This window comes from Mauremys mutica, chromosome 3 (assembly GCF_020497125.1).
Source record: "Mauremys mutica isolate MM-2020 ecotype Southern chromosome 3, ASM2049712v1, whole genome shotgun sequence".
Classification (NCBI taxonomy): Eukaryota; Metazoa; Chordata; order Testudines; family Geoemydidae; genus Mauremys; species Mauremys mutica.
This window is the reverse complement of record NC_059074.1, coordinates 65,427,727-65,451,166: the sequence shown is the minus strand read 5'-3', so window position 1 is coordinate 65,451,166 and position 23,440 is coordinate 65,427,727. Positions and strand designations below refer to the sequence as shown.

The following is a 23,440-nucleotide window of genomic DNA, read 5'->3' as shown; positions in this document are numbered from 1 at the left end:
TGTCTGGTTAATTATTAAAAATACTTTGCTGTTAATTACTGTTTCCGTCATGGTTTTTTACACAACGCTGCGTTTGAAGGGGGGGGAAGGGTGTAGGGTATTGCATAGGACAGTCACCTTTACCAGGGTACAGAGACGGGGGCAGGATCAGCAACAGGTCACACACACAGTGCAGTCAGTAGGCACCCTGGTCGGTATGGGAGGTGGTTTGCAGGTTCTGTGTGGGTGTGGGGGTACGTGACTTTGTAGCGGGGGAGGGTGGTTACAGATCTCATGCAACGGTCCCTGTCCTGGACCACAGAGCCACGCAGCAGAGGAATCTGTATCTGTCCTCCCCCGCCACAAGGCCACATAGCCCCCGCACACAGAGTCCCAAAAAGGAAGGATGGCAGGCTCCGTTGAAACAACCAGTCCGGCACTGCAGACCGCTCTGGGAGCAGGAGCCTGTCATTCCTCGAGTTTAGAGGTGGTCTTTACATCACCGCACACCCTATCCAGCACAGTCTGCGTCCCAGTTTCAACCCTTTAATGCAAAGTCATCAATAAAGAAACCTTTGTAAAGTTACAGTGGAACATGTATTTTATTTTTAAACGTGTGTTGGAAGTGGGGGAAGCGGGGTGGACGGGGTATGTAACTGCAGATGCTAGTCAACAGTAACTTGGTAAAGAAACAGGGGCAGGTTCAGCTTCTCTGTAAAGAAACTGAACAGTCACAGGTCACGCTGCTCGCTGGTACTTGAAGAGTTCCTTGTCGCTGTGCAAGGCGCCTGCATAGGGCTTCACGAGCCAGGGCATTAGCGGGTAGGCTGGGTCCCCGAGGATCACTGTAGGCATCTGCACATCCCCAAGAGTTATTTTGTGGTCCGGGAAGAAACTACCTTCCTGCAGGCGTCAAAACAGAGCAGAGTTCCTGAAAACACGCGCGTCATGAACTTTGCCTGGCCACCCGACGTTGATGTTGGTAAAACGTCCCCCATGGTCCACCAGTGCTCGCAGCACCATTGAAAAGTAGCCCTATTTCTCAGCAGCTGACTGTGGAAGAGGTGGACGATAAGTGCGAGGAGTTGACAACGGCCATAACTGCAGCGGGCTCCGTGCCCTCGCAGTGCTGTGGTGCCCGCGCTGTCACTGAGCAGAAAAGTGCACGAACAGATTGCCCGCAGGCGCTTTCGGGGAGGGAGGGAGGGCGTGATTGACGGTTCAATGATGACAGTTACCCAAAACCACCCTCGACACATTTTTCCCCCAGCATGCATTGGGGGGAAATCCCAGAATTCCAATGGGCAGCGGGGAGTGCGGGAACTGTGGGATAGCTTCCCACAGTGCACCGCTTCCAAAGTCGACGCTGGCCCCATTACTGTGGACTCACACAGTCGAATTAGTGTATTTAGTGTGGATACACAACTTCGACTTCATAAGGTCGATTCCACAAATTCGAATTAAGTTGATTCGAAATAGTCTTGTAGTGTAGACATACCCTTAGTCTGGATCTGTAAAAGCAGCAAAGAGTCTTGTGGCATCTTATAGACTAAGAGATGTTTTGGAGCATGAGCTTTCGTGGGTGAATACCCTGCATCCGACGAAGTGGGTATTCACCCACGAAACCTCATGCTCCAAAATGTCTGTTAGTCTATAAGGTGCCGCAAGACTCTTTGCTGCCTCTATAGGTAGTTGAAGGCTGCTATCAAATCCCCCATCACTCTTCTTTTCCACAGATTAAACAAGCCCAGTTCCCTCAGCCTCTCCTCATAAACCATGTGCCCCAGCCTCCTGATCATTTCTGTTGCCCTCTGCTGGACTCTCTTCAATTTGTCCACATCCTTTCTGTAGTGGGGGGCCCAAAACTGGATGCAATACTCCAGATGCTGAATAGAGGGGAATAATCACTTCCCTCAATCTGCTGGCAGTGCTCCTACTAATGCAGCCCAATATGCCATTAGCCTTCTTGGTAACAAGGGCACATTGCTGACTCATATCCAGCTTGTCATCCACTGTAATCCCCAGGTCCTTTTCTGCAGAACTGCTGTTTAGCCAGTCAGTCCCCAGTCTGTAGCAGTGCATGGGATTTTTCCATCCTAAGTGCAGGACTCTGCACTTGTCCTTGTTGAATCTCATCAAATTTCTTTTGGCCCAATCCTCCGATTTGTCTAGGTCACTCTGGACCCTATCCCTACTCTCCAGTCAGGGCCGGCTTTAGGAAGTGCAGGGACCCGGCAGGGATGACTTAAAAAAAAAACACACCAAAAAGAAGCCTTTAATTTCTTAGCAACTGGTGCCCTATAAAAAGTTCTGATTTAAGGGATGTGCCACAGTATGTATTTTTTGTACCAATAGGGTTACCATACATCCGTATTTTCCTCTCGGATGGCGATTTAAGAAACAAAAAGACTGACATGTCCGGGAAAATACGGCTGTATATTAACCCTACCTAAAGTTCTTTTTTAAAAAGATGGGCCTGAACTAGAAATGAGCTCCGTTTCACATGTGTGGGTCCCCGCCACTCCCTGCGGGTGTGCTAAGGTGACCAGATGTTCCAGTTTTATAGGGATAGTCCCAATTTTGGGGTCTTTTTCTTATATAGGATTCTGTTACCCCCCACCCCCATCCCGATTTTTCACACTTGCTGTCTGGTCACCCTTATTTCCTGCAGTATATGTGTGCACATGTGTGGGTCCCAGCTGCTCCCTGCCCCCCTCATTGAAGCAGGTGTGCAGGGTTACTGACCTGGGAACTGCAGGGCACCAGTGGACATGGGGCTGGCTGGAGGCAGGGCAGGGGCTGACTGGAGGTAGGGTCTGGCTCCAGGCAGGGCAAGGGGTGCGGGGCTGGCTGGAGACAGGGGCATATGGGGTGGGGTGGGCTGGCTGGCTTCAGGCAGGGCCTCAGAGGGGTGCAGCATGGGTTGGCAGGGCTGGAGACAGAGGAGTGCGGGACTAGCTGGCTTCAGGCAGAGGATATGGCAGGGGTTGGCTGGAGACAGGGCAGGGGGTGTGGGGCTGGTGCGGGCAAGGCAGGGGGTGCAGAGCTGCTGCGGGAAGGGCAGGGGGTGCGGCAGGGGCTGGCTGGAGACGAGCTGGCTGTGAGCAGGGGGTGCGGGGCTAGCTGGAGACAGGGCAGGGGGTGTGGGGCTGGCTAGAGACGGGCTGGCTGCGGGCAGAGGGGTGCAGGGCAGGCTGCAGACGGGCTGGTGCAGGCAGGGCAGGGGATGTGGTGCTGGTGTGGGCAGGGGGTGCGGCAGGGGCTGGTTGCAGGCAGGTACAGCCCACCGGCTCTTGCTGGTACACCGTACTGGGGCTTGGGCACGGGGCCCTCTAAAGGGCGGGGCTCGATTCAGGGGAATTGGTTGAATTGGCCTAAAGCCGGCCCTGTTTCTAGTGTATCTACCTTTTGCCCCCATCTTAGTGTCATCTGCGAATTTGCTGAGGGTGCAATCCATCCCATCATCCAGATCACTAATAAAGATGTTGAACAAAATCGGCCCCAGGACCAACCCCTGAGGTACTCCGCTTGATACCAGCTGCCAACTAGACATCGAGCTGTTGATCACTACCCATTAAGCCTGACAATCTATACAGCTTTCTATCCATCTTATAGTCCATTCATCCAGTCCATACTTTTTTTAACTTCCTGGCAAGAATACCGTGTCAAAAGCTTTGCTAAAGTCAAGATATATCACATCCATTGCTTTCCACAAAGCCAGTTATCTCATCATAAAGGGCAATCAGGTTGGTCAGTCATGACTTGCCCTTGATGAATCCATGTTGACTGTTCCTGATCACCTTCCTCTCCTCCAAGTGCTTCAAAATGGTTTTCTTGAGGACCTGCTCCATGATTTTTCCAGGGACTGAGGTGAGTCTGACCAGTATGTAGTTCCCGAAGTTCTCTTTCTTCTCTTTTTTAAAGTTGGGCACTATATTTTTACAATCATCCAGGACCTCCCCCATGTCCCCATCCCCAGGCTTCAAACCCTGCAATCGCTGTAAAAAAAAAACGATGCCCATCAGCAGTTCTTATAGCAGAGGTGAAAGTAAGCTGGTACAGTACAGTGTACTGGTCAGAAAAGCCGACCGTACTGGCAGGGGGGCAAAAGGAGCAGCTGCCTCCAGACTTGGTGATTTAAAAGGACCCAGGGCTCACGGCAGCGGCCAGAGTCCTGTGGCCCTTTTAATTGCCACCACCACCCCAGCGCTCCAGCGGCAATTTAAAGGGCCCAGGGCAATCGGCCTCTGCTGCTGCTGCTACCATGCCAGCAGCCAGAGCCCCAGGCCTTTTAAATTGCAGCCGGAGCCCCAGGTGGCGCAAGCTGGGCAGCACTGAAGGGTTGGCTGGAGGACTCTGGCCCCAGTCCCTTCTGCCAGAGGCTCCACCCCTTCTGGGGGCCCAGAGACGCTCCCCCACCTTGCCCAGGACCCCGGTCACCCTGCATACTGGTAAGACCATTAAGTTACTTTCACCCCTGCCTCATAGTAGCTGTCTAAGGTGCCTGGGCGAGACCCATATCAGTGACAAGTGTTGTATCTGTGAAGGGTTCAAACCTTGGACAAAAAAAGAGCGAGACATACGTCTCCGGGTGCTCCTAAGGGAATCAGCGCTGACACCAGCACCAGAGCCATCCAAGTCCAGACTCTGCTCCCAGTACTGCTGCATCATTTTGAAATTTAAGCTAATTATATATATTTAAATAAATTAAAGAACAAAAATGGTCAAAATCAAAATGAAATGCTCAAAAATTATTGGCACACAAAGTTTCAACTGACCTGAATTAAAAATGTGTTTAGTTTGGAAGTTCACAAACATTTTTGAGGTTTTGATTTTTCATGCCAATTTGGGATGGGAATTTTTTTTTAAATCATGGATATTTTCCCCCAATGGGAAAACAGTTTCCTGCCTAGCTCTAGTAAAAAAATAAACACATTAAAAATATGGCATAAACTAGATGTGTACCAGGCACAAAGCTAACCACATAATTTTCTGCTGCTCTTTTTTGTGTATTATGTCCAATTTGTGACATTGGGTGAAGTCCTGGCCCAACTGAAATCATTGAGAGTTTTGTCATTGACTTCAGAGGGGCCAGGATTTTACCCCATGTCTCCTTTTGTCTGAAGAATCCCTTGCACAGCTCACTGTAAAAATTGCAGTAATAATAATAATAGGCAGTTCTGTTTCTGTCCAAAATACAAAAGATCATGTGATTGATGTTGCCAGGTTGTTTTATGTGTTGCTATTTTTTCCTGTAACTGTGTTATTTATATGGTGCCTAAAAATGTGCTAGGCACTTTACAGACATATAAGACAAGTCTTTGCCCCAAAGGACTTAAAATCGAAATGGGTCCCAGACAAAGTATGTGACACGATTGTTTTAAACTCTTGTCCAGTTGCCCCTATTATATTTCCACCTAGATCTCAACCCAAGTCTAATTCCTATTCAATACAATTAAAAATGTTTTGATATGTTTATAATTCTTTCATTGGGCCAGATCCTTGGCTGTGACTGAGGAGGTTGGAAAAGTAAGTTTGAAAAATAACTTTGTCTACTGTGTGTTCCCCCAGTTCCGTGATGGCCATGTGCTATGCTGTTCCTCTGGCATACATTAGAATTCCTCTAATATATGCTGGCTGACAATGGCCCCAGTGTGATATTAGCCAGGGATTTCTTGGGCAAAGGGAAGCCCTGGCCATGTGCCCTTTGCTGGCAGGTGGTGGGAGTACAAACGTGTAGGGTAGCTATGAGATGGTCATTCTATAGTCATCTATACCAGCTCTAAGGGTGGCTTGCACCAGAGGTAGTGATCCTTGAAAGGTGTTGATAGGGCCCTAGTCTCTAGCACCAAAGAAAGATTCAACTGTAGGCTCAGCAGGTGCAGAATGAGTTGAATATGCTTTTGGTAGACTGAAAGGGCTCTGGTGTTGTTTGCTCACCAGATTGGATCTCGGTGTGAAAAATATGCCAGTGATTATAGATGCCTGTTATGTCCTGCATAATTTTTGGGAAGCAAAGGGAAGAGAACTTGCAGGAGGGATTGCATGGCAGAGATGGAGGGGCAGTCTGCTGAGTTTGAACAGCCAGATACAGACAAGCTCAGTGATGAACTGAACATCTTAGGGAGGCTTTAAAAGAACACTTTAACCATGAGCCACAGTAATGTGCTGTGGTGTACTCTGCTCAACCTGGTGCTGCCATTTGTGGGGCCTGTTAGGAATTGTGTGGTGCTTGCTGCACATCTTTCATTGATTGTGATTGTTGGGGGCTTTGCTGTATATTTATGATCAGTATACTGTCTGCCACTGATCCTATGGGTGGGAGTGTACAAGAAGACTATTACTTTCACTGCTAGCAGCATTATACATCATGTGTTGTAAACTAATAAAGATGAATCACTTTCAAAATAAGAGATTTATTCAGTTATGAAAACACCACCTAAAAAACAATCTGAAGAACATAATGGAAAATACATTATAACTTCAAAAAAATTCAGAACATTAATAAACAAACAAGGGAAAGGAACATCAATGTCCATTGTAGCTACACATACATCAACCATGCCTCTCACAGGTCCGTGTATATGAAGCTGTGGTTGTCCATGTTTTCCCCCAGTGTGGAGTGGTAAAAGTAGGCGTGCAGGCCCTGGGGAATGCTGGGGGAGAGGGCGGGGAGTGTAGGGAGGCACTATGCTACAGTTCTCCACCAGCTGCAGTGGCAGTCAAGCCCGGTATTGTTGAACTTGAAAGTCCATAAGAGTCTGCAGCATCTGCATTTGCTGGCGGAGAAGCTGCATTATATCCTGGTGCGTCTCCCTCTCCTTTTCTTGATGGGACTCCTGGGCCTTTCTCCTCTCTGGTCTTTCCTTCTCCATACAGTCTCAATATTCACCCTGCAGGCCCTCTGTTCAAGGTCTGATGTAGCACTGGCTTGCAGTATTTTGCAGAACATGTCTTCCTGCGTCCTCTTTTTTTTCTCCTTGTCCTCCTCCTCCTCCTTGCTGTTCAAGGCAGGGGCCAATGACTCAGGCTTTTCAGACATACCCATAGTGGCATGTGGGGTTATGGTCAGATCTCCACCAAGAAGAGCATGCAGCTCTTTGTAAATGGAGCAGGTCTGCAATTACGATTGATTGTTGACCTTCTGGTGTGTCTGCCACAGTTCCTTGACATTCAAGTGGCACTGCTGCTGGTCCCGGTTGTACCTGTTCTGCATTCCCTGAACAATCTGCTTCTAGGTGTCAACGTTTCTATAACTGGTCCGGAGCTGTGCCTGCATAGCCTCTTCTTTCCACAGGCCCAGGAAATTATATCTCCTGTCTACTCCAAGCAGGATCGTGTCTGGAGCACATAGCCAGCTTGTTCAGCTGGGCAGTTGCACACAACAGTGGAGAGGGGCTAGGTGTGCTCACTCAGCTGTATAATCAGGAAAAGGCATTTCAAAAATTTGCGAGGTTTTAAAAGGGGGTCTTCCAGTCTGTGACCCCTGGGCAGTGGAGTTAATAATTGTGACTGAAGCCGTCAGTGTCCGTCATTGTGGGATAGCAGCTGGAGGACTGTTAGGGTCAACATAGGTAAAGCAGTGTCTACAGTCGCATTGTGTAGACCTACGTGCCTGAACCATGGGTCAGCTCCACTTGGGGAGGTAGTTTTACTATGTCCTCATAATGAGGCATTTACATCAGTGGGAGAAAACTTTAAGTGTAGGCCCATGTACAACTAAGTTGATGCAAGGCAGTTTACGTAGACCTAACTTTGTAATGTAGACCAGTCTTAATAGTGCCTTTGTGTGCATTTGCTTAATGTACTTTGGAAGTTTTCTAAGCTAAATTGTTTGAGGGCACTCTTAGGCCTGGTCTACACTGGGGCGGGGGGGATCGATCTAAGGTACGCAACTTCAGCTAAGTGAATAATGTAGCTGAAATCAACGTACTTAGATCTACTTATCGCGGTGTCTTCACTGTGGTAAATCGACAGCTGATGCTTTCCTGTTGACTCCCCAGCGCCTCTCGCTCCGGTGGAGTACCGGAGTCGACGGGAGAGCTCTCGGCGGTCGATTTATCGCATCTAGACTAGATGCGATAAATCGACCCCTGCTGGATAGATTGCTGCCCATCGATCCAGCGAGTAATGTAGACAAGCCCTTAGTGTGTAGTAAGTGTGCCCACACAAGGAGTTAGTGGGGAGAAGCTAGTGAGCTTTAAATTCACGCCTTAGCTTACTGTGTGGACAAGCCCTCTTGCTTCTGGAGGAGGTGGTTTAGATGATTCAGTAGATGGCACTCTCATGACTCAAGGCTGAACACCAATGTAATGGTAGGAGATACAATGGTGTTGGAGATGTTGGGTCTGATTCTCCACTGCTTTACACATTGCAAAGGTGTAAATGACTATCCAAAGTGTGAAGTGGGTGCAAAATGCTACCACTAATGCTAATGAGTGGTGAAATCTCATATGATAGTGTTTTACACAGCTGTAAATGATTATGTAAGGTGGAAGGCAGTCATGTTTGTCTTTTGAATGAGACATAAAATTTAAATCCGTATAATCACATGTTAATGACATCATAGAATATTAGGGTTAGATAGTCATCATGACACTCGTCTCAAGAATAAGAGTTCACAGAGTTAGCCCAGACATCCTGATGAAATTTCAGTTTACTTAATTGCATTCTGTCTACCTAAAATTCTACCTGCAAATGCATTTGGATAAGGTGGTCATTATTCCCTGTCCTAAACTTGTCTTATTAAACAGCTGCTATGTTTCATCCCAGGAGGTGGGTGGATTGATTCCTTTATGCAAAGCACTTGGGAATCATCCTGAATGAAGGACTAAATAATATGTTGGATACTATTATAATTATTTTAATAACAAAGTCTGTTCTGGAGGTATGGGGGAATTTTGCAAGAAGCTAGTAAGCTATCATGTGACCATTGGAATTTTCTTTCTTGAAAAGGATAGTCTTAAATACAGCATTCTTCCCCCCTTCTTCCTGCAGCCTCAAGATTTTGTCTGATTTAACAATTCTCCATTAAAGTAAATATTTCTTGAAGGGAATGTATTGTTAAGTATTTCTACAGCAATGAGTAGTCACTTTATTCTGCAGGGCTGAATTTTCATACTCAACTGAAGTGATCATTAACATTTAGCAAAGGTCACTGGGGAACTGCTATGGAAATACTTACCAGTTCAACAGTCTACTCTTAGGGCCCAATCCTGCAAAGTGCTGGGCACTTTCCATTTAATTTGACTTTGACTTGGTGGGTATGTCTGCAGTGCAGCTGGGAGCATGCGTCCTAGCTAGGAGAGACAGACTGCTAGCTCTTCTCAATAGGGTTGCCGGAATACCTGGTTGAAAAGGGACCGTGGCGGAAAAGTCCAGTTGATGGCACAGTGGAGCTAAGACAGGCTCCCTGCCCAGGCCTGTGTGGCTCCTGGGAAGCAGCTGGCATGTCCCTCCGGCTTGGGGGTGGCCACAGGGGCTCCATGTGCTGCCCAAGCACCAGGTCAGCGGCTCCCATTGGCTGGGAACTGAGGCCAATGGGAGCTGTGGGGGTGATGCCTGCAGGCGGGGGCAGCGCGCGGAGGCCCCTGGCCTCTCTGCCTAGGAACAAGAGGGACATGCCGCCGTTTCCTAGGAGCCGCCTCAGGTAAGCTCTGCCTGCATCCCTCACCCCCTCCCGTGCCCCAATCCTCTGCCCCAGCTTGGAGCCCCCGCCGCCCGCCCTCCAAATCCCTTTCCCCCAGCCTGGAGCCCCCTCCTACACACCAAACCCCTCATCGATGGCCCCACCCCAGAGCCTGCACCCCCAGCCAGAGCCCCCTCCCACACTCCAAATCCCTCAGCCCCGCACACCCCCAGCCCAGAAACCCCTCCTGCACCCCAAACCCCTCATCCCCAGCCCCACCCCAGAGCCCTCACCCCAACCCCTGCCCCAGCCCGGTGAATATAAAGTAGTGAGCCAGGGTGGGGGAGAGCGAACAATGGAGGGAGGGGATGGGGCCTCAGAGAAAGGGTGGGCAGGAGCAGAGCATTGGGGGAGGGGCGGGGCAAGGATGTTTGGTTTTCTGCAATTAGAAAGTTGGCATACCTACTAGCTCACAATAGCAGTGTAGCCAGGAGTAACACAGGCAGCAGCTCAGATGGGGAAGCATGTGTTGGGTAGAGTGTTAAACTCGGTGTGAGCTGAAAGCACCCAGCACCGCATAGGGTCAGGGCCTAAGTGAGGCCCATCATAGAACTGATGAAATCACAGAATTCCAAGGTAAGAGAGAGACAAATGAACTTGCCAAACAAATTGTCCTTGTCTTTTCTAAGGAGAGAAAAGACCCTAGTAAAATATATATAATGGGTAGCCAAACTACCTCTGGTTATTTTTTTCTAAGTAGTCTTGGTTGTTTATCTCTATATTTTGTGCTTGTCTAATGTGATTATTTTGTCCAATATAGCTCTTTTGTCAGAACTATGGTATGGATGGTCTAAATTAGTTCAAAAATAGATTAAGTTAATGCAAGTACTTCTGGCACTGAAATTCTGAAAAGCAAACCTGCTCCACTTAAAACTTAATTTTCAGCAAATCCAATTATTGATACAGACCATTTGGTTCTTATTCAAATGTTTAACTTAAAGTAAAACTAGAACTGTGAATGGTATGTCGTATCAAATAAGTACTATACTTCATGTTTATATCAGGGGATTTCAGCACATACTACAAAAGTGATTACATTTTATCATTCCTATTTTACACATGGGGAAATTGAATACGTAGAGGTTGCAGTGAATTTTTTGTCAGATAGCATTACAGAAATAGAGGCTAAGACAGTGATGGAAATAGAACTGAGGTTTGCTTCTTCCATTTATCTGGCCTAACCATTAGACAACACTCTTTTTATTTCAAAATGTAATTTGTGTTGCAAATAAATAGGATGTGTTGACATTTTGATGCAGTAAAAAAATCCAACACAAAGTTCTGTTATTTAAGATGAAGTGTTTCCTAAAAGCATCAAATATTAAATATACTCCATAATTTGTGTAATACCTAAAGAATTTTCTTCACAAAACTTTTGTTTGATGCTTCCAACAAATAATTATGTGTTGGATTTTAACAGTCAGGTTGAGAGCTATCAGCCGTGGGAGTTCAGATGTTTCCATCTGTTCATTATACCATAAGTAGCTGCTCGAAAGAGCAGATGTGCTGCCCCAGGCTTCAGACTAATTGCACTATCCAATTGCATCATTTATATTTAAAGAGAAGAGATTGAAACCAACACAAGTATAACCAAATTAAATTAGTATTTCTTGTTCTGAACTGCTAAACACGTGACATTTTTAAGATCTGGCAAAATGTATTATAAAAATCCTTTTCAGAAAGGAATATCAATTGCTATAAATCACTTGGGCGTTAATTCAACAAGGAACGTAGGCACTTTATGTGCATGATCAGTGCTATTGCTTTCAGTGGGAATTCTCACATACTTAAGTACCTCATTCAATTGAGGCCTTATTGTAGAAGAATTAAGAAACATTCTGTTAGACCCAAAAATGTAAATAAAATTGAAACATTAGTACAACGTATTTCATTTAAAATTATCACTAAAAAGCCCCTTATTCCCCCCCTGCCCTCCCCCACCCCACAGCTAATGGACTGTAGTGTTTCCATTACCCGTCCTTATTTGGGGATGGAGGAGTTATATCTTGGCAGTGAACATTGCACTGTGCTTATTCTAGTCATATAGTAAACTTATTTAAACAAAAACTCTAACTATTATGGACCAAATTGCAAAATGCTGCCTTGATATTTGTATAGTAAGTGCAGAGAGTGATTTGTGAAAGTAAATGGAAATCTCTAAGTACCTGCTTCTCACATGCAGTTTCCATTTGTAGGCATAAATCTGAACGTTAGCCCACAAAAATATTTCATGCACAAATTTAGAAATTCAGTTCAAGCTTTTTGGGAAATGAGATCCTATTAATAATAGTAATTATTAAGAATCATGTTTATAATATAGCACCTTCCATTCTGACATTTCATTTTAACCCACACACTACTGAAGTGCAGCCAAATATTTATATTTTCTTTAAACAACTCTTATATAACTCTTACAAAACTTTGACTTTTTTTGAATCAGTGTTATATCATGTATTCATGGAGTGAAAACCTCAAAGCTGAGCTTTTCTAACACTTTTCAAGCATTCAAAGTAAAATTATTGACTAGCAAAGAAAAAGAAGAAATGCTATTATTCTATTATCGATCATTTTTAATAGTTCAAAGAGTGTGCTTTTCAGGAAACAACACAACATGCACATAGCAAGCACAGATCTTAATTGTTTAAGCTAGATAGAAAGATTTACTATATAATGTATTTTATAAATATCTTTTCATAACAGGACTCCTGCCCATGTTTAAGATAGAAATCATTTAATTAAGTACCCATGATGTTATACTTCAACAGCTAATAAGAATATAAGCTTATAAGAATATGGGCTCACTTATTTGGGATCTCTCAGTATTTTAAGAGGCCAATGTACAATACAAACCTTTAGAAGCTGAAAAAATGTTATGAAGAATACTGTCATTTACCATTTCTAGAGGGAAGATAGGATTTCTGTTGATTCAGTGTTTTTATTTCTGGTATAGTCTATGCAGCCACTTGACCAATCGGTATGTTCAGTATTCAAAAAAGAAGTGTCACAGTGCCAAGTCTCTAAACAAGACCTGAAGATTTTGAAAGAAAAAGAATCTCAATTAGATCATCTGTCTCAAATCTAGGTTCATTTTTTTTAAATGAGTATAAAATGAAAAGTAACTTGAGATTGCTCTTTGATAGACCATAGAACAGTCACAATGAGAGCACTGAATTGTAACACTGGAAAAAACAGTTGAATAACTAAAACAGCTAAAAGCAGCAAAGAATCCTGTGGCACCTTATAGACTAACAGACGTTTTGGAGCATGAGCTTTCGTGCTTCTAAAACAGCTAAGATTACATTTTCAGCTTCCCTGGGTTTTATTTTTGACTTCGAAAGGGGCAGGATCAGGTAGCTAGTGAGCCAATACAGCATCATAAAAAGAGAATCTCTGAGCAATTCATTAGTTTATTTTTTATTCCAGACTTTCATGAAATTTCAAACAATGAAGAAATCGCTAAAGGCTTGCCAAAGGACTTGTCAAAATTTACAATATATTTGATTTTTTTTCAAATTTTTAATTCAAACCTAAATCCTGACTCTGAGCACCTCCACCTTTGGGGAAGTTTGCATGTATATCTAAGGCCTGGTCTACAGTATGAGTTTATGTCGAATTTAGCAGTGTTAAATCGAATTAACCCTGCACCCATCCACACAACAAAGCCATTTACTTCGACATAAAGGGCTCTTTAAAAATTGATTTCTGTACTCCTCCCTGACGAGGGGAGTAGTGCTGAAATCGATATCGCTGGTTTGAATTAGGATTAGTGTGGATGCAATTTGACGGTTTTGGCCTCTGCGAGCTATCCGACAGTGCACACATTGTGACCGCCCTGGACAGCAATCTGAACTCAGATGCACTGGCCAAGTAGACAGGAAAAGCCCCGCAAACTTTTGAATCTCATTTCCTGTTTGGCCAGTCAAGCTCATCAGCACAGGTGACCATGCAGAGCTCATCAGCAGAGGTAACCATGCAGTCCGAGAATCAAAAAAGAGCTCCAGCATGGACCATATGGGAGGTACTGGATCTGATTGCTATATGGGGAGACGATTCTGTACTATCAGAACTACGTTCCAAAAGACGAAATGCCAAAACATTTGAAAAAATCTCCAAGGGCATGATGGAGAGAGGCCACAACAGGGACTCAGTACAGCGCCGCATGAAAGTTAAGGAGCTCAGACAAGCGTACCAGAAAACCAAAGAATCAAATGGATGCTCTGGGGCAGAGCCTCAGACATGCCGCTTCTATGCTGAGCTGCATGTAATTCTAGGGGGGGCTGCCACCACTACCCCACTCCTGACCATGGATTCCGAGGAGGGGGTACTCTCAGCCATGCCTGAGGATTTTGCGGACAGGGAAGATGAGGAGGAGGAGGACGACGACCTTGAGGAGAGCACACAGCACACCGTTCTCCCCAACAGCCAGGATCTTTTTCTCACCCTGACTGAAATACCCTCCCAAGGCAGTATCCCGGACCATGAAGTCGTAGAAGGGACATCTGGTGAGTGTACCTTTGTATATATAATACATGGTTTAAAAGCAAGCATTTTTTAATGCTTAATTTGCCCTGAGGACTTGTGATGCATTCGCGGCCAGTACAGCTACTGGAAAAGTCTGTTAATGCATTTGGGAATGGAGCAGAAATCCTCCAGGGACATCTCCATGAAACTCTCCTGGAGGTACTCTAAAAGCCTTTGCAGAAGGTTTCTGGGGAGAACCAGCCACATGGTGTGGGGAGGGGTAAAGGGACCATCCCAGAGAATTGGCAGGGGGGGCGTTACTTTGGTTTCTGCTGCTGCATGTTAACACGAAAACCACAGCACTCAACAGGCTTTGCTTGTTTGTATGAGAAAGGAGGGTGCTGCTTTTATGAAGGTTGCAGAAGCCGAAAGACTATGGCTTGCCATGGCCGCCTGCAAGCTGAATTCTGTTGCCCAGCCTTGCTTCTGTGATCTCTAACACCAAAGCCTCAGGCACTCAATATAAAAAATGCAAAATGTGACCTTGTACTGAAATCACATGTGCTATGTAATGTGAATAGTGTTGTTCACCGTGAAAGAGTATACTCATTGTTCTGTAAAATGTATCATTTTAAATACTTCTCTCCCATTTTTCCCTCCCGCAGCTGCAGATTTTTCAAGCCTCCCTCCTCCGTCCCAAAGGCTATCTCAGATAAGGTGGCGAAAAAAACGCACACGCGATGAAATGTTCTCTGAGATCATGCAGTCGACCCGCAATGAAAGAGCTCATGTGAATGAGTGGAAGGACACAGTATCACAGTACAGGAAAGCGGCCAATGAACGTGAGGACAGGAGGGACGCTCGAGATGAGAGATGGCGGCAGGAAGATCAGAGGAGGCAGGATGCAACGCTGGGGCTACTGCGTGATCAAACGGACATGCTCCAGCATCTGATGGAGCTTCAAGAATGGCAGCAGGATCGGAGTGCTGCTGCAGCCCCTGTTAAACCGCCATCCCCCCTCCACAAGTTCCATAGCGTCCTCACCCAGACGCCCAAGAATGTTGGGGGGAGACTCTGGGGACCCAATCACTCCACCCCAGTGGACAGCCCAAGCAACAGAAGGCTGGTATTCAAGTTTTGAAGTGACCTTTTCCTCCCCTCCTCCCACACCCCACCTGGGCTAGCTTGTCAGTTCTCTCCCTATTTTTATAATCGATTAATAAAGAATACATGGTTTTTAAACAATAGTGGCATTATTTCCTTTGCAAGCAAGCTGTGATCGAAAGGGGGAAGGTGGGTGGCTTACAGGGAATGAGTCAACCAGGGGGGCGGGTTTTCATCAAGGAGAAACAACAGAACTGTCACACCGTAGCCTGGCCAATCATGAAACTGGTGTGCTCTTCTAATCGCCCTGGTGTCTGGCTGCGCATAATTGGCGGCCAGGCAATTTGCCTCAACCTCCTACCCTGCCATAAACGTCTCCCTCTTACTCTCTCAGAGATTGTGGAGCACACAGCAAACAGGAAAAACAGTGGGAATATTGGTTTCGCTGAGGTCTGAGCGAGTCACTAAAGTGCGCCAGCGACCCTTTAAACATCCAAAACCATATTCTACCACCATTCTGCACTTGCTCAGCCTATAGTTGAACAGCTCCTGACTACTGTCCAGACTGCCTGTGTATGGCTTCATGAACCATGGCATTAAGGGGTAGGCTGGGTCCCCAAGGATAACTATAGGCATGTCAACATCCCCAACAGTTATTTTCTGGTCTGGGAACTAAATCCCTTGCTGCAGCTGTTTAAACAGACTAGTGTTCCTGAAGACATGCGCATCATGAACCCTTCCTGGCGATCCCATGTTGATGTTGGTGAAACGTCCCTTGTGATCCACCAGTGCTTGCAGCACCATTGAAAAGTACCCCTTGCAGTTTATATACTGGCTGCCCTGGTGGTCCGGTGCCAAGATAGGGATATGGGTTCCATCTATCGCCCCCCCACAGTTAATTTTGCAGCAAAGCCATCTACTATGACCTGCACATTTCCCAGAGTCACTACCTTTGGTAGCAGCAGCTCAGTGATTGCTTTGGCTACTTGCATCACAGCAGCCCCCACAGTAGATTTACCCACTCCAAATTGATTCCCGACTGACCAGTAGCTATCTGGCGCTGCAAGCTTCCAGAGGGCTATTGCCACTCACTTCTCAACTGTTAGAGCTGCTCTCCTCTTGATATTCTGGAGCTTTAGGGCAAGGGAAAGCAAGTCACAAAGTTCCATGAAAGTGCCCTTATGCACGTGAAAGTTTCGCAGCCACTGGGAATCATCCCACACCTGCAACGCTGTGCAGTCCCACCAGTCTGTGCTTGTTTCCCGGGCCCAGAATCGGCATTCCACGGCATGAACCTGCCCCATTAACACCATGATCTCCTAAGCACCGGGGCCAGCACTTTGAGAGAATTCTGTATCCATGTCCTCATCACTCTTGTCACCGCGCTGCCGTCACCTCCTCGCCTGGTTTTTCAGGTTCTGGTTCTGCATAAACTTCATGATAATGTGCGAGGTGCTTAAAATGTTCATGACTGCTGTGTTGAGTTGAGCGGGCTCCATGCTTGCCGTGGTATGGCGTCTGCTCTGAAAAAAGGCGCAAAATGATTGCCGTTGCTGTGGAGAGGGGTGACTGAAGACATGGCTTACAGGGAATTAAAATCAACAAAGGGGGTGACTTTGCATCAAGTAGAAACACAAACAACAGTCGCACAGAATGGCCCCCTCAAGGATTGAACTCAAACCCCTGGGTTTAGCAGGCTGTTGATTTCACGGAGGGAGGGGGGAGCAAATGAATACAAAACAAATCTGGTCTATTTCTTGTTTTGATCCACTCCATCTATCTTTTACATCTTAGGCTGGCAGCAGATGGTGAAGTACGACTGCTAGCCATCGTCATCTCCTGGGTGCTCAGCAGAAGATGCTGCATTATGACTACTAGCCATCGTCATCTCCTGGGTGCTCGCCAGGAGATGGTGCAGTATGCCTGCTAGCCATCGTCATCTCCTGGGTGCTCGGCAGAAGATGGGAATGACCTGGCTGAGTCACTCCCATGTCTGCCCAGGCACCCCTGACCGACCTCACTCAAGTCGGCTAAAAAAGCACCCAGGAATACGATGATAATGGCTACCAATCATAATGCACCATCTGCTGCCAAAAGGCAATGAGCTGCTGCTGTGTAGCAATGCAGTCCCACGTCTGCCAGCATCCAGGAGACATATGGTGACGGTCAGCTGAGCGGGCTCCATGCTTGCCATGGTATGGTCTCTGCACAGGTAACCCAGGAAAAAAGCCGTGAAACGATTGTCTGCCGTTGCTTTCACGTAGGGAGGAAGGGAGAGGGGGGCTGACGACATGTACCTGCTACAATGTTTTTTGCCCCATCGGGCATTGGGATCTCAACCCAGAATTCCAATGGGTGGGGATGACTGCGCGAACTATGGGATAGCTACCACAGTGCAACGCTCCGGAAGTCGATGCTAGCTTCGGCACTATGGACGCACACCGCCGAATTAATGTGCTTAGTGTGGACGCATGCACTCTACTTTGTACAATCTGTTGCCAAAAATCGAATTCTGTAAGATTGGCGTAATTTCATAGTGTAGACATACCCTAAGTTTCATGGCTATCAGACAACTTTATAAGGGCCTGAGCCAAAAGCCTGGGTCTGAGTAACACTGACATTTGGCGAAGTTTTGGATCTGGATTTGAGTCATGCAGCTTTGGCCCATCTCTTATTTTTAATAAAATACTTAGTTATCATTTGATTGTAGGATATTCAATAGCCTACATCACCATATTGTTCCAGCACCTCATAAACATTAATGGATTTAATCTGTTTTACGAGTGAGGATGCAGTAGCTTACAAAGGTTACATGTGTTAGTGGCAGAGCAAGGTTTAGGACCAAGCCAATCCCGTGCCTTAACTACAGAACCATTGTTGCATTACTATTTTAAAACAAACATATGAGTAGAGAAAAATATTAACATGGATGTTTAACATATAAAAAATATTTTGATGTCAGTGGTAATGGTAAATTATTCTAACTAAAGTCTTAGTCTGATCTTTCTGGTATAAAGTATATTGCATCTAAAGTCTCTTCACTGATTATATCACTTGTTAGAATAAATGGCGTCTGTACCAGTCAGATTCCTGGGTGACCATAATTCACTGACAATCCAGTAGTGGATTAATCAACGTGACTACACATCTATCACATGTTTGTGTTCTCATCGTATCCCTAGACAAAGAACCATGTACAGTGTAGAGTATCTTGTTTTGATAGAGTGTGGTTTTAAAAAAATATATAAATATACCTGTTGCTGCGTGTTTATGTAAGAAAAGGCAAGGTTAAATAAATACATCTTGCATTTGGAGCAGAAGATGGTGAGGTTTGTGATGGTCCTTCATTTCTGGCGAATTCTTCATACAGTTTGACCACCCCCAAAAAAAATTCTGTCTCCTCTACAGAAAGCTTTACTCTTATTCTTGAGAGTTTCATTTTGCCAGAAGAACACAGTTGTCAACCATGGTCTTCATCCAAAAGCTTTAGACAATCTTTAGATATCCTGGGCCCAGGCCATGCAGTGCACTGAAGATAAGGACTGAGACTTTGAACTTGATTCTATGGGAAGCCATTGTAGAGAGCAGAGGACAGTTTTGGTATGTTTGCAGTAGCCTTTGTTGCTGAGGACAGTTCTGAACTAGTTGGAGTTTCCTAAGTGCTAAAGCCTTCATGCCGAGGTATATTGCATTGCTGTAATCCAGCAGAGAGATGATGAAGGCATGAATAACTGAAGCCAGATCTTCATCTGCCAGGATGGTATAGCATTTCCTAGCCAAGCAGAGATGGTAAAAAGTGTTGTTTGCAGATTCGTTATGTGAGAGTTCAGCATCAGCAAGAAATCCAAGAGTACTACTGGACAACTTACTGAATTGACCAGTTGTGGTTGTGTATCTTCAACAAATGGACACTGCACTATGGCTACAAGTCTTCAAAGTACTTTCCTCTGTTCACCAGCATTACCTCTGACTTTCTGGTTCAGTATCAACCAGCTGTTCTTCATCCAACAGCTGATCTCATCCAACCACTAGGCCATCTTGGTGATAGTGAAGTGGTTGTTTGGATTCAGTCATGATTTACTATACCAAATTACTGACCAACAGATTTGCCTTTTAAGCATTGGCCTCTAATTAATGTTCCAAATAGCTCCAGCATTTCCCATAAAATCTGAAGATGTATGTTCAGCAGGGATTATCATCAGTGGAGTCCTTTCTGCTCTGGCTAATTATAATATGGCTGTAAATGTATGTTTTCCATAGAGATAAATATGGTCACAACAATTCTTTGCTTTTGTTTTTTTATCTTACAGTTTTGCTCAATTTAGTTTGCCTAATACACCTGAGTTTTGAAAGAAAATTGCACTAACATACACCTAGGACTAGAGTTAAATATTGTAATGAACAGGCTAGTGTGTATGTGTACCACTTCCCTCTTCTGTATGGATTCTCCTTTAGCTCAGGCAGTTGGTGCTTTTGAACAGGGGATCTGAGATTTTGCCTTGCTGCTGTTCAGTGTAGATAGTGGTACTGATACCATTCAATAATCATATGATTATGATTAAGGCATTAGAATGTGTGTAATCGCAAATTAGATTAAACTGATTTTAAAGACAGATTTTCTACATACGTTTCCCCTCCTTATTATTACAGGTAGAGTTAAGGTTGTTGAAGTGTCTTAGCTGTGTATTTCTATACCTTTAAAATGGTGTGGGGGGGGTTAGTGTTAGCCTTAAGTCTGACATTCCTACCTTTGTAGCTCTTGGTGTTTCCCTATCCCATGGTGTTTTTGTTTACACTTAAATTATTGATTGTACTCTCAGCCTTAATTGCATCTCAATGGGGGTGGGGGTGGGAACGGGTGTTTGTTTTATTTTGTTCTTGGTTTGGTTTGGTTTTGTCTGGGAATTTCCTTGGTTTTAAAAAATTATTAAAAATATCACACATGATCACTAAACAAGAAATGCAAAGAGAATGCTACCATGCAGTAATTCTAATAATTTGAAGATACATTGAATCAATGTTAAAATCGCTTTAAAAAAAACAACAAACTTTTAAGGACAAATTCATCAGTATACCAGACAAGAACAAAACAGCTGACATACACTGGTGAATCTGGCCCTTAATATGCAATTGATTTATTAGATTAGAGGGAAATTATAGAGATTGATGTTATGCAAAAAGACAGATTAGCACTTTTAAAAGGCTCCCGCTCTGCTCCCTGGCAGTGGTGCTTTGGTGCGCAATGGAGTCAAGGCATCAGTGCTATTAAGAGCCTTGCAAACACTACTGCTCAAGCTGGCATGCAAGCACAGAACCTTTAGAGAACAGTGAGAAGTGAGCCAAGTAATCTACCATCTTGGTACCCATCCAGATTCCCTTATATTGATTTATCACAGCTATAGAATTGGCATCGTAATTGGTCAAATTACCTCTGATGTTACACTTGCCCTATTTTAGAATTACCTGAGCTGTTGAACTGCCCTATATAATCATGTCAAGTAAATACAGCAATCATTAATAATTTAGTTTAATTACATCCTAATTTCTCCAAATGTAACCTATGCAGAAGATTTCAATTAATTTTAACTATATGGTACTCTTGAAGATTCTGTGTCATTCCATTCCTAAAATCAATCACGAGAAAGAAAAGACTGAAACAAATGTTAAATTCCTGAAATGATGCATTTTAATTAATTTTAACATGGACTAATTAACTGTTTACTTGTTAATTTACTGTAAATTCATTGTACACTCAAACAATAGATACTGCAACTTTGGATAAGATATGATGCTTTTTCATACATACCAAAGAGGTTAAATCCCTGCTTTAAGTATAAAATTTAACTCAACTTTTAACTATTGAACCATGGCCAATGCCTCTGTAGTTATTTTTTTATGTTTCTAATCATTTTTTCACCTGTGTCTGAATTCCCTCAGTATCTGCTCATTTCTCTGAGACAGGATGACCAAAACTGAGAATATTCTGCGGGCATCCTACTGATTTGCATAATGGCATTAGAATATATCCAGTGTTATTTTCCATCCCATTCCTTCTGAGCCCTATTTTTTCCCCTGTACTTGACTACTGGTACACATTCCATAAAGGTTTCTGTAGAGATCGCTGCAGCCTAGGCCTTTTTTCCTGTACCGTTAGTTAATTTAGAACCCAGTAAGGTGTGTGAATAGTCCAAAATCTTCCTTCCAAGTAAAGTGTATGAGTACAATAATACAATATAGGACAGAAGCTCATTACTTTATGTATAGTTTTTATTATACTCTTATCCAAAATCTGATTTCAAGGGCTAACAATTTTATATGTGCAATATTGGATTGTTTCCTATTTTTAAATTTACATTTCCTTTGTATTTCTAGGTATGGCATGAATTGCCTTATTCAGTTTGAGGATTTTGCTAATGCCAATGCATTCCGCCTCCTGAATAAGTATCGTAACAAATACTGCACTTTCAATGATGACATTCAAGGTAACAAAATATTCTCTTCCTACTCTATTTGGGTGGTTTGAAGATAGGAAGTGCTTGAAGTGCAATGGGCTGCAAACCCAGGAAATTAAATTTCTAAAAAGTTCATTGGGTCGCTGTGGAATGCAGAGTTTTACCATTGCCTCGGGCAAAATCCCCTCTGATTGGCTTCTTTCCTCCTGGAAAAGCACAGTTGATCATGGCTGCTGCAGGAAGCTGTCAGAACTCTGTGTCCTCCCCTCAGCAGCTGACACCATTCTCACTGGAAGGTAGGGAGGAGGAGGGAACAGAAAGAACCCAGCAGCTCAAGGTGGCTCTGCTCCCTCCTTCCTGCTCTCCTATGAGCAATATGGGATAGTTCTTGTCTGTTCCCTCCCCTGCTCCCTGCAACACAGAGCCTGGGAAGGGGGAGGTGGACCCCAAACTGCAGCTACTCCCCTAGGCCTGGGAAAGATGGTGAAGAGCCCCAGGAGCTGCTGGGGGGTAGAGCTGATGTGGGGAACAGATTGGGAACAGAATTGAGGGGGGGCTGGTGGGGACAAGATCAGTTTGGGGATTGAGGGACAGAATTAATTGTTGAGCAGATGGACGAGCACGTGTGATGGTGATGATGATAGACCCCCACATGCACCTTTTTCAGATCACTTCAAGCACTGTGGGGGATATGTACACCAGGCTTCCAGTGACATATTTTTATTTCTCTCCTTTTCCCTTTTAATTTACATCCTACACTCCATCTAATTCTAGACATTAATTTCATTAACTTTTTTAAAGTTAAGGCTGTGTGATACAACTGCTCTTGCAATTTAACTTCAGTTCTTCTTCGTGCTAATGTCTAGAGATCCATTACTCTGGGTACTTCAGCCTGCTTGCAGCTTAGGGGCAAAACCAAACCCTAGTCACGTGTAGCATGGGAATGCCCCACCTCCTGAAGGTTCCCTCCATTTTTTTCTGCCTCCACAACAGCTGACAGCTCAGCCAGGCCTTCCTGCTGCAGCACTTTTCTGAGGAGAAATCTAAGCTTTATTTTAGATTTTTAGACTAACAATATGGCACAATAATGTGTCTTATTTGCAGCAATATCCCAGGGCTGCATTTGATTTTTTTTTCTTTCTTTGCAGAGATTGTCCCTTCAGCTTTCCTTCCCCTTCTGAGGCATTTGTAGCTTCTGGTGCCCCTGGAGGCTTCAGGCAGAAAGCTTGGCCACAAAAAGCCAGAGGCAAAAGGAAGAGTCTGTGTCTTCTGCTTCCTCAAGAGTCTCATTGGGGAGCTCTATAAACAGAAAGCAGTTTCCCTGACAGCCTAGTCAAGATGGTGTCACCCCACCCCACCCCTGGCAGGAAAAGAGCAAAGAAGGTTTGGAGTGGTTGCCTGAACTGGGCAAGAAGCAGAACAGAACACTGGCTTTCAGGGGTTACTTCCTGGAGTCTTACTCCTTAGTCTGGATTCTCAACTGCAGTGTACCAGCCGAACCCTTCTGCTTGTTAGTTGGTGTTCTCTCAGGCCCACTTAAAGAGACTCCTTCACCCCTGCTTCCCTCTCCATTGAGGTCAGGGGGTAAACTCCAGCTTGTGCTCTGCCACCACTACTGTACTCTATTATAGTTCTTCCCTTCTCTCCCTGCACCCCACTTCTACTCTGGGCTTCTTCCCTTTATAGAAACCACCCGCCTCCTCTCCCAGTTAGGACTCATCTTTAATTGTGCCTGGCCCACCCTCCAGGTGCATGT

At 44.8% G+C, this 23,440-nt stretch overlaps 1 protein-coding gene across 1 annotated transcript in view; it reads left to right on the top strand.

Annotated features, from left to right (window-relative positions):
• The window catches only part of ME1 (malic enzyme 1), a 359,661-nt gene that overhangs the window by 245,608 nt on the left and 90,613 nt on the right, over positions 1–23,440 (top strand). Inside the window, exon 7 of the mRNA XM_045009647.1 lies at positions 21,605–21,714. Within this exon, the coding sequence (XP_044865582.1) occupies positions 21,605–21,714 (110 nt within the window). The remainder of the gene's footprint in view (positions 1–21,604; positions 21,715–23,440) is intronic.